This window comes from Haemaphysalis longicornis, unplaced genomic scaffold (assembly GCF_048455015.1).
Source record: "Haemaphysalis longicornis isolate Haplotype H1 unplaced genomic scaffold, Haemaphysalis longicornis Haplotype H1 scaffold_1, whole genome shotgun sequence".
NCBI classification, from domain to species: Eukaryota; Metazoa; Arthropoda; class Arachnida; order Ixodida; family Ixodidae; genus Haemaphysalis; species Haemaphysalis longicornis.
This window is the reverse complement of record NW_027526203.1, coordinates 359,327,997-359,339,433: the sequence shown is the minus strand read 5'-3', so window position 1 is coordinate 359,339,433 and position 11,437 is coordinate 359,327,997. Positions and strand designations below refer to the sequence as shown.

The window sequence follows — 11,437 nt, the reverse complement described above, 5'->3', positions numbered from 1 at the left end:
GGGAGTTAGTAAGAGGCTGGAGGTGGAGTTCAAGCAGAGAAAGGATGGTCTAATGACGAAAGCATTGGAGAAGAGTAAGCGGGTCTAACGAGGCCAGGCCGGTCTGGACAGCGCCATGCTATCCTAGTGGAGTTTCCTTGAATACTGGTGTGGTGTCTGCGAGGCTGCCGGGGAACCGATCCAGATCCTGGGGATGGCGGTCCCTTGGTGAGGAGTGGGCAAGGTTCCTGCAAGGCGGAGTGCGGGTGGAAGGGAGCACTGCCTTGAGCCGTGTATGGGCGCTCCAGGCCGCGAGCGCTTAACTTTGAGACATCAAAGACCTCCTGAAACCATGCTGTTACCGAGCTTCTTCAATAAGTCTGGTGAGAGGATTAGCGGAGCAGCTTGTTCAAAGACGTCTGTTCGAGTGCAATCACTGTTCGCAGCTCAGCCATGGGCTCACGTCCACGTCCTGTTCTGCAATGCATACGGCCAACTAAAGTACCGCTTCAAGTTGCAACAGCAATAACGACAGAAGCAGAACTATAAAGATCCCGCAGTAAAAAGAAAATAGGGACCTCGGCAAGTGCTCAATCTCGTATTAACCCTCCCTACCCCGTAGTGGACAAGCTGATAGTGCATTTGTGCATCAGGTGCAGTTAATTCGCTCACTCATTGCTTTGCCAATAAAAGGGGGGATGTGAAGTGCAGCCACAGGCACGCAGGTTTTACATGTGAAGTACAGCCTTAAACATGCAGGTTGTACATTAACCTCCCTCCGCCTTCAATACACCACGAGTTTTTTTAAATACGGAGCATTTCTTAGGCTCGCGATGTAACTCGTCGATGTTGTCGGCGCCGTCCACACGCTCACTGCGCATGCGCGTCGCGTCGAGGCGCAGGTGCGCGTCTCTCCCCCGTACCCTCATCGCTCTCAACAACAGGTGCGGCGGTGGCATATTTCCAAACGCTTCGCTGCACAGAGCACCCACGTGACATGTCTGTTCTCGCGATGGAAAACGGTAATTCAATGTGGTCATTGGCTGCGCCCAAGCCTAAAGCGACCTAAAACATGCCAAATCACCATTATTAACAAAAACAAAGCGTAGATTTGAGATTTAAAAAAAATTATATTTAGGAAAATATACGCAATTAAAAAAAAATAACCCACGAGATAGACCTGCTGGGGCTCGAACCCAAGCCGTCAGCGCCAGCACTCGGTGCTCTACGTCAAGGCTACAGAGCCAGAACGGTGGGTTTGTTTTAGCAGGAGCCTAAAAGAATAGCGCGCGCAGTGACATCACACATGTCACGTGCGTGCTCTGTGCAGCGAAGCGTTTGGAAACACGCGCGGCGGTGCGGGAGGAGCGCGTGCACCCCGTGCGCTCCGTCGCTCTCAACAACAGCTGCGGCGGTGCGGGGGGAGCGCGTCTGTGCGCGCATGCGTCGTAGCTACCCGTGCGCTGCGTCGCGCTCAACAGTAACGGCGGCAGGGCGTGTACACGTGATAACGGCGTGATGGGTGCGTGGAAAGTTCGCGCGCTTGTGTACGGAAGTGTGCGCATGCGCGTCTCTCCCCCGTACTCCTCTCCCTCGAACGCGGGCGTTGTGTATATAAGCGGCGGAGCACGCGTTCGGAATTCAGTCACGGGCGTCTTTGCTTGGCTTTCGCTTGAATTGACGATTTGCTTGACGGCACCAAGCAATAAAGACAGACTTTAACTTTACACTCCTTGCCTTCGCTTCTCCTTCATTCAATAAATAAGAATAATAAAGACGAAATAACAATTAAGCATTCCCAAACCATACCCAGTTACGCAACATTCACGCGATACCCCCACCACTCTGCGACGCATTTACTCGAGTTCCCCCCGTGGGAAGATGCGGGCGGGTTTTTTATTGTCTGGTGTCACGAGCACAGTAGTTGCCCAGCCAGGTTAGCATTTGGAGATTTTTGGAGCAGGAAAAAAGCAATTCTGGAGAAGTATTGGAGCGCGAAAAAGGCAGTTTTTTAGCAGTTTTGGAGCACCAAAAGTACTATTTCGGATCACCTTTGGTGTGGTACAAAAGTAACTTAGTGGCATCTGGGTGCGCTGCCCTCTCAATATTGATACTCTACCGATAAATTTTGCTCCACAGTGCAGATCAAAGCCCCCCAACATTGCAAAGCCTAGAGGCTCCAATCAGATGGGAGACCCCTTTACAAATTAAGCCATTAAAATCGCAATCCTCCTCATCCTCTCCCATGACATACTTCCTACTATCCTTCCGGACTTCCGCTTATAGGAAAATATGGAGACAGCATGAAATACACACAATTATCGTACTTTAAAAGAGCATATACGCTAGGAGGGGCTTCCCATGATGACGAGCGCATCCTGCACGAGAAAACGAAACCGGCAACAGGAAGGAATGCCTGGAATGGCTCAATAGTTGCAGAAGCACGGTGCCTGCATCTGCTAGAAAAATGCTATTTTTTTACTACCCCATGCTACTGGCGCAGTCACCAGCAGCAAAAGCTGAAATGACCAACTGGAAATCAAACTATATGGGGGGTGCGGCACAGAAGCCACTGACTTCGCACATAGACAGTCCCCCAGCCCAAATGGGGGAAGCTGAAAGCATTCCCTATCACCTTGATAAGCCGCATAAATGTCTGCACTTGAGAGGAAATGGAGTTTACAAAAAGCAAGACAGCTCATCAGCTGATTCACACAGAACCACCATCAACCATTCAGCGACTCTTGATTGCATGCTTTATCTACGTTCTTGCTCTCGCATCTGTGCCGCATCACGCAATTTCAGGTGCCACTCGGCTAATGTTGCTTAGTCTGTCTATGACTGCGCCTTATCAGAGAAAAGAAATAAATTTACAAATAAAATTTTTAAGCACTGCGGTACCCCGCTAATAACGCAACAAGGAGATTACACCACGGTTTAGCTGTCCTTTTGATGTTTCTAGATTACTACAATAAAAGCTCGTTAATTCGAACTCGGTTAATTTGAACTGACACCCTGGTCCCGGCACAGCCCTGTATATTTTAATGGGGGAAAACTACCGATAATTCGAACGCGTCGATATCCAGAACAGTTAATTCGAATTGGTTCAGTAAGGCTTGTTGTTGGGCTAGTTGGTATCGGTAGTTGTACATGGTTGGAAAAGCGCTTTTTTGTAACACAAGGGACAAACGTAGAGCGAAAAAAAAAACCAGACAGAACGAATGAGGCGCTATGGCGAATGAGGCGAACTGGGATCCCCTGGTTTCCATCGCTCCTCGCAGAAGAAGTTGGCTCAGAGTGATTACAATGTGTTGCTAATCCAAAACAAATCAATGTTCGTAGAGATGAAACACAACGAAACAAAAAAACAACAGCATAGTGCGTGCACCACACTGCTGCAACAGTTCTCCAGGGCCAGTGCTCCGGTGTATGCTGTTGCAGGTTTTCTTTGTGCCACGGTCGCTGGTCTGGGCCTGCAATCACCTGGCGCGCTCAACAAACCTGTAGTAGCGCATAAGTCGCGATGAGCCCAGACGTCGCCTCTTTGTGTTCTGCCCACAGAGAGTGGCGCAATGTTCCCTCATTCTAGCACCCACCCGCTAATTCGAACAATTTTGTGGTCCCCTTCGAGTTCGAATTAATGAGCTTTTACTGTAGTACATGTGCGTGGTGTACTAGGGGAACGATTTGCATTAATTCCTCTCTAGTTCTTTTGTCGAAAGGTCAGAGCTCATGATAACATAAGTGTGCTGCCTAATTAGCGTTGCCGAGAAGGAGGAGCAAACTTTATTAACAGTGAAGTCGAGCGGGATCCTGGTCGGGCTCCTCAGTCCAGGACTCCGTTGGTGCGGACTGCCAGCAGAGCGAAAAATTTCCTTGCTCCAAAGAATTTTGCTGTAATCTTGTGGGTATGCAAGTGCCAACCAAATTCGTGCTTTGCCCTGCGAAAAACAAACTTATTTGAAGAAATGCTATGTGGACATCGGTGCACTTCAGTGCAGTTGGCAGATGTGGAGCTTGGTTGGATGTGCCAAAACGCAGGCAAGTGCAACTGTAGAAAAATAACACAATCCGGCCATTACTGTGAGCCATATGTTTTTAGAAGCTATGCTAAGTACATTTAAATATTAAATGTGGTCATTTTTGGTCCAATGGAACAGCTACATGTAAGAAATGATTGAAAAAAATATTAGTGAAGCTGCCTATTTTGCTTTTTTTTGTTATATAAGGTTTTTTTAGAGGTAAAAAGACTGTCTATTCGGAGGTTCTTAGTGGCTAACATGCGACAGCCAGTTTATCCACTCAAAGTTCCAAGGTTTTCAAACTTTCATGCTCGTATGGCCTACAGCAGCGCAGTTGCTAACAATCATCCATTGAATTAGGAAGAGTGGGCAAGTAACATGGCCTAAGTAGTGACCCAACAAACACATGCCCAAAGAATGAATATAGAAAAAATATATTTTCATAAAATTTATTGACTCCTTTTCAGAACATTGGTTGCTTTTGTCCTGTAGATAAATATTCTGATACAAATACCACATCCTCATTAAACATAAGAAGATGAAATGGGGGAAGCACGTGCAACATACGTCCATGAACACATGAACTTTGTACAACTCCAGAATTAACACGGTGCCCACAAGAAGAAACAAAACAGTCACACAGCACAATGCACCAGAATATATGGAGAGTCAATAAATAGCCTCATTAAACATAGACCTTATATAAAACAAACAAAAAAAAAGAAAGAATGCAGTGTTGGTGATAGGATGGTCGTATATACACAGGTGGCCTAATTCACAGCCAAGTCGATGCTCGCGCAAAGAAACGAAAAAAAGTGCCGCACTTGGAATCTGGCTTTACAGTCAGCCATACCACTGCTCAATCTAGGTTAGACTGCTCTGATATACACACAGCACAAGAAACATACATGACATTACACCACTCACTTCTGTGTATCCCTCTAGATGGCAAGAAAAGGCCTGAGTGCATCAGTAAAACTAGAAATGTGTCCTACACCTGCCCCTAACGCATTTAGCCACCTTTTACAACATTTGATTCCCTCTACGCAAAACTTGACAACAGCATGCTTACTCTCCCAGAAACCTCCTCATACAGAACAACGTAAAATAATCAGAGGAAAAAGTGCCCCACGCACTTCCCTATGATTATGGTAATTTCAATGGACCTTCAGTTACCCTTGTAAAACTAAGAGCTACTTGTAAATTTAAAAAAAAAATAAATAAGGGAGACAAGGGAAAGCTGCCTTGTTGTCCCTTTCTGTCCTGCACTCTGCAGACCTTGAAAATTTTAAAAATAAAACGCTGCACTAAAACTTGTCTGCTAGAGGTCATATAAATCACTGGAGAACTCATATAGCAAGTTCTAAATTTCCGTTTGACTAAAAATGGTGCTCAAAAGAAGCGCTTCTAAAAATTAATTCTCACCTAAGCCCAGAGGCACGAGCTGAACAAGTTGCTCAACTATATGCACTACGAGTTGTCAAAAAACGACATAAAAGAGCCCACGAAGAATCAGGGGAAGCCCACAAGGCCGGTCAATTAAATATAGACAGCAAAAAAATATTTCCACAAAAGGCGCCTGCCCCAAAAAGTAAGACTGCAGGTGTAAACGCGTGACACACAAAATAATGGTCACAAACAATCGTCTTAAATAAGCCACCTCCGCAGATTAAAGTCACAAAACAAACAACTATGAAGCAGCGCATTCGTCTTGCATGTACGTACATAGCTGCGGTTATATAAAACCTTGTCAATATTAAGTGTTCTGCAAGAAGAACGAGTGGCTAGACTGCCTTTTTTGCACAGGTAACAAGAACAACCACAAGAAGTATGCGCAAAACATCTCTGCCAAAAAGGTGGGCCTCAATACCACCACGCCATTCCTCTCCCTTTTCCAGTAAAGCTGTGCAGTGTAACTGAAACAACCTCGTCCAATGGTTGGAAGCGAAAGAAATGGCTGAGGGGAAAAGAACAATGTGACATGTTATGTACAGAGCTAAGGGAAAGGGTGTCAACAAAATGGCTTTCACATTAAGCATGCGCAAATGCTGATGAGCGGAAGTGACGACGTCATGGAATCATCCAGGCTGTTGGTTTCGGTAGTCACAGGTGCCGGGCCTTGGGTGATCAGCTGTCTTCGAGCACCTCAATCACACGTTGGATGCTTCTTGTGGCCGTATTTCCAAGGACACCCTGTAAATAAACACGAGATGCCTCAATTCACACAGCCAAAAATGCCACTGTCAATGCAGACAATAAAAAAAAAGCACAATGTAAACAAGCTTGCCTATATTGGACACACACTGCACCGAGCAATATTTCAAACTCCGCATGTGCTACCAGAAAATTTCCCCAAAAGCAGGCTGTCAGACCAGAATCGATATTCTCGTTGAGCACACTGAACTCGCTCCAGAGGTGAACAACAACAACAGCAACAACAAAAAAGCAGTTTACAAGGAAATGGTTCGACCATCAGTTGCCAATAATGCGCAGTCAGTGTCATTTGGGCTTTTCTCTTTCATCTACTATCAACTTCATAATCTCATGCCCACTCTTCCCCTGAAGATAAATCCTATCAACCCACTATTCTTGAACACAACTTGGGGAAAGGGATGCGCACTTGCACCCATACTTGCAAGGCCAAGAAGAAGAAGAAAAAAAAAAGGAAGAAAAGAGAAGAAGTAGTAGTCACTCTCGGCAGCCTGCAGGAGATATGACACATCGACTCTGCCCTTCGCCCACTGCGAGTGCGCTGGGGCAATCAGACCGCAAGATTGCTGTGCTGGGTGATGGTGAAGGCCCACACACCCCCCCATGTGCCCACTTGTTGCATTTCATAAATCATTTAAAAAGGCCACCCATCTAGAAAGTGTAAACACTTGACAACTGTGACCCACTGGGGTGCAAGAGATTCATTCCCAGATCTTGCTGCCACTACTTATTTCATATTTGAAGAAACAACAGCACTAAGGTAGATGACACATGCAGGAAGCAGGCCAGTCCACGGCACTGTCTCATTTGCCCAGTGCTCATCCTTTCCGCCTTTAGTGCTGTTTTGTCTGTTTCAGAAGGGCTGCTTAGTTTTCGGAGAAGCACTTTAACTGACTATCCCAACCTGCAATTCTGCCGCTACTGTTACTTCTTCCAGAGTGGGTGTACTGCTGTCGACAAATTTAAAGGCCTCCCCCCAAAAGTGTTTCACCCCATCCTTCAAGTGTCTAACTACGTTTTTAGTACATAATTGCATAATCTGTATTACATTTCGCATTGTAGTGGAAGGCAGGATGAAATGTGTGAGGAGGAACAGAGACTCATTCACAGTGACGCGAACATCGTTGACAGCTATCTTGAAATACACTCCAGTGATCAGAGCAATAATGCATTGACTCAGCATTTAAGTAAAGCTTACTTTACAATATTCTGGTGCACACCCTGAGGCAGGTGATTGCGAACAAATTGCCCTAGGTTACCAACAATCAAATTCATGGGTAGCATTCTCATGTGGCTGCTAAAATATTTTTTTCTTATATCACAACTGAAAAGTCTACCACTGGTATATAAACATGTCTCCCGCTAATGAACAGAGGGGATAAGCTGGTACGCAGGCTTAATTCTAGGGTTTCAATGTCCACCGTGATGGGAGATTATATAAAGAGCATTGAAACTTCAACAACAACAATAATAAAATAAATTAAAAAAAAAAATGAAGCAGAAGAAAAGTGTAGCACGACGAATACCTGGCTCTGCTCGAGAGGCAGCTTGTGTGAATAGCAGTAGCTTATTAGTTCGAATCGCATTCAAAGCGAAGATTAATTGCCTTGGATAATTGCTGCAAAATAAGCTTAGAGATGTAAACACAAAACAATTCAGAAGGCTTCATGGACTGAGTTGACAAACTATTTGTAGTGGGACTCCACTAGTTCAAATGCAAAAAAGCAGGCTGTTAAACAAAAAGCAACAACAGGGCCCACATTAAGTTTGCACTTGCCGTTGCTCTGGACAAGCGCTGTCCATTAACCCTGGGGCCAGGATGCTATGTACTCAAGTCTTTATTTTACTGTGTGGGAATCGTGGAGAACCGCGATCCTGAGCCGGCGCACACTTCGGGAGAGATTTGTCTGCTGAAACTGGTCCGGCGCTCCGCTGTTCGTCGGCGCCCCTGAGAGATGGCACCACCGGTCCGTGCAGGAACGTGCGAAGCAGGGAGACGGGGAGAGTCTCACCGGAGCAGCGCGGCAATGTCGGCGGATACATGTATCTCAGGTGGAAACTTTGTTTGTCGCGCGCCGCGAGTGCCTGCCTCCCGTTCGCGGTCACGACTTGGACGGCGTGATTCGTGAACGCCATTGAGCCTTGTGCTTGCATGCTTTGGAATTCCCCAAATAAACGGCTGTGCTTCGGCACTTCTGTCTACTGTGTTCTCGTATCGGCGAACTTCACTGGGCTGCTGTAAGCATGAGAGCCAGCGTGGTTGACACACCGGGAGCTAGCGTGGTGGCCTACCCCAGAGTGCTGGCAAGGTCCCCGAGGAACCCCTCATATCCCACAACTATTCTGAAGTTTTCCTGCCTCTTGATAATGATCTATCCACACCGGTTTTTGAACATTCTATTAGGCAACAAGACACACCGTAACAAACTACAATCGTAGGTTCTCCCTTTTCCAAAGCACTGATTTGTCGACTTCAGCCATGTGCATCAGTCACACGCTGTGTACCAGGTGTTCTTGCGTAGTCATGCACTCTTTGCGTGCCCTTTCTGCGTACATTCACATGGTTTCATTATAGCTTTGAGGTTTTGTGTCATGGATGGTGACCGCATCTACATTGCAAAGCAACTCGAGTGATTCCTCAATCTCTGCCATGAGAAAATGGCTCACCAAGAAAGCTGCTCTCCACAGGTGGAGCGAAAGGCCAGTTGCGTGTGCGTGCATGAGCGTGTGTGCATGGGTGTGCACCCGTGTGTGCTTTATGTGGGAGATTTTTTGGAGATTGTTTTCGGTACAGAGACACAGGTGCAATTGCCTTGGTTGAAGTGAAATGCAGCTAAAGACCGAAGGCATCCAAGGCCGTGGTCGGTGCTAATCCTCTGCTGCGTCTCCTTACACGCTTGGCCTGGGATGTTAAAAGAAACCGTAAATACGAAGTACAACCTGACGTTATTTGGAAGAACTGATTGATGGTAGGGTTCAATGCGCCGACGCAATGCAGGCGATGAGGCGCGCCGTAGTGGAGGGCTCCGGATTAATTTTGACCGCCTTGGGGATCTTTAACATGCGCCGAAATCTCGTACACACAGGCGTTTTTGCCTTTCGCCTCCATCAGAAAAGTGGCCACCGCGGCCGGGAATCGAACCCGCAACCTCGTGCTCAGCTGCGCAACGCCTTAGCTACTGAGCCACCGCAGCTAGCGTTTTGTTCAACTCCATGATGGCCTAAAAGACGTTGTTTCACCCAAAAAGATTAGAAACAGAAAAATTTGCAAATCGCCCGCTACACAACAGCAGCAGTGACTAACAGGGTAAATATTTTAAACAGTGTTAGCGGTGTGTTAAATCCACATTAGTATTTAAGTGGCACAATAAAGCAAAACAAGACGGACCCATAAACCCTGCAGACGTAGCCTCTTGGCGGTGGTTTTATGTAGCCCCTACGATGTAATAAGGGCTGTACGAGAAAGTGGCAAGTGAATCTTTACTACTTCATCTGTTTTCCCTAATATGTAGCTTATGTTTTATAGTTGATGCTAAAATTGCATCACTGTTATTTTCAGAAAACAGACTTTTGAATGAACCAAACTAACATTTTGTCTTCATGGCCACTTTGAACTTTTTTTTTTTTTTGCATTTGGTTATTCAACCAAGCAAACCGGTTCGCGAACCGGCTCAATACATCATTTAGTCGAATCAAAACTGAAGCGGGATGAAATGAAGTCACTTGCATCCCACCCAAACCTGTACCTTCTTTGGTTCGACACCCTGACGAAAAGTTGTGGATATGATTACGCAAAACGTGATACGGTGGAATCTCAATGATATGATTCTGGGCGATACGAATTTCGGGATGATACGAATTTCTGATAAGTCACGGTGAAATCGCATTGTTTGCAATGGGAAAAATTTCGGCCCTTACGAACGGACCTGCGCAGCCCGGCGGATGATACGAATACCTTTTTACAAACCATTTTTAAATTCTTAGGCTCTATGCATAGATAGCGTGGAGCTCCATTGAAAATATCGAATTGAAAAACTAAGCAATCGTAAGGCATTTTTATTATCATGTGAATGCTGAAATTATTATTTTTGTAATCCCAGACTCTGCTTTAAGCCCAAGTGTAGAGCGCAACGACGTGACAGTCGGCGCACCCCCCCCCCCCCCCAGTCCTCCCATTTCAATTCCCACAGTGCACATTCACTACGATCGTAATTTGAGTAACGTTGGTATGTTTAGCTACCTCCCTTTCGGCATTAAATTTCACTTCAGATAGATGCACCATTGCAATATCACTAGCTTGCAATAATAGCCCGCCCCGCAATCGGACACTGCTTGAACATTTTGTGGCGATGTAGCCTGCGCCGCCACTTCTGCATTGTCGATCGTCCTGTTCCCGCCGCTCGCAAGGCAGCAATAACTGAGCGTTTTATAACACTGCCATGAGTCCGAAATTTCACTTCAAGCACGCACTGCGCCTCACACTCAAGGCCGAAACACAGCGAATTCGCAGGCACCACGTTGTTTTAGACGAACTCCGTCTTTCGAGTCACGCAACTTTCCGGAATGCAGACCCAGCCACCCCCATAACCACAACCACGGTAGAAATCGGCAAAGAGCACTCGGTCTGAACCACGAGCAACTGCTTCGCCAGGTGGCCATATTTTCGAATCTCCACCACACAAAGATGGCGGCGCCCACTAACGTCGTTCCGGAGATACGATGCTCCAAAAATTGTCGTTTTTTTCATCTACTTGCACAAGTAGTTTGTCGCCTCAGTACATATTTTTTTACAGGACTTTGCAATGTTTTTCGATGGGAAAACTTTGAAAACACCCAGAATATAACATGTGCAAACCGACATTGTGACTTCCAAAAGAACTATCTCGGGGAAAATGTGGGTTTTTTTATTGAATGATCAATCAATTAAACCTTTACAAACAGCACCATTTCGGGAAAATTATGTCGTCAGTAAGCATTTTTTTTCCACTGAAACTGAAAAAGAGTTAAAAGCCACGGCTCTTAGACTGTTTTGGAGCAGTTTGGCGCAATTCTTGCAATTTTCAAGCTTTTGGAGCAGCCCGGCGCAGGAAAACCAGTTTGTATCAAAACTGCGCAATATGCGCAGCTGTCTCACTCCTGCTACTTGCATTACAGCAGCCGGTAACCAAAAATACGGAAACTGCAAACGGAGCTTTTCGTTTTCAGCGGAAATGGAAACACAGTAA

General features: G+C 46.0%; 1 protein-coding gene across 2 annotated transcripts in view; it reads right to left on the bottom strand.

Moving 5' to 3' along the window:
• Positions 1–4,434: 4,434 nt before the first annotated feature.
• The window catches only part of Wapl (cohesin release factor wings apart-like), an 84,513-nt gene continuing 77,510 nt past the window's right edge, over positions 4,435–11,437 (bottom strand). For both annotated transcript variants that reach the window (XM_077686146.1, XM_077686147.1), the window contains one exon: positions 4,435–6,194. In XM_077686146.1, the coding sequence (XP_077542272.1) occupies positions 6,129–6,194 (66 nt within the window). In that variant the 3' untranslated portion in view covers positions 4,435–6,128. The remainder of the gene's footprint in view (positions 6,195–11,437) is intronic.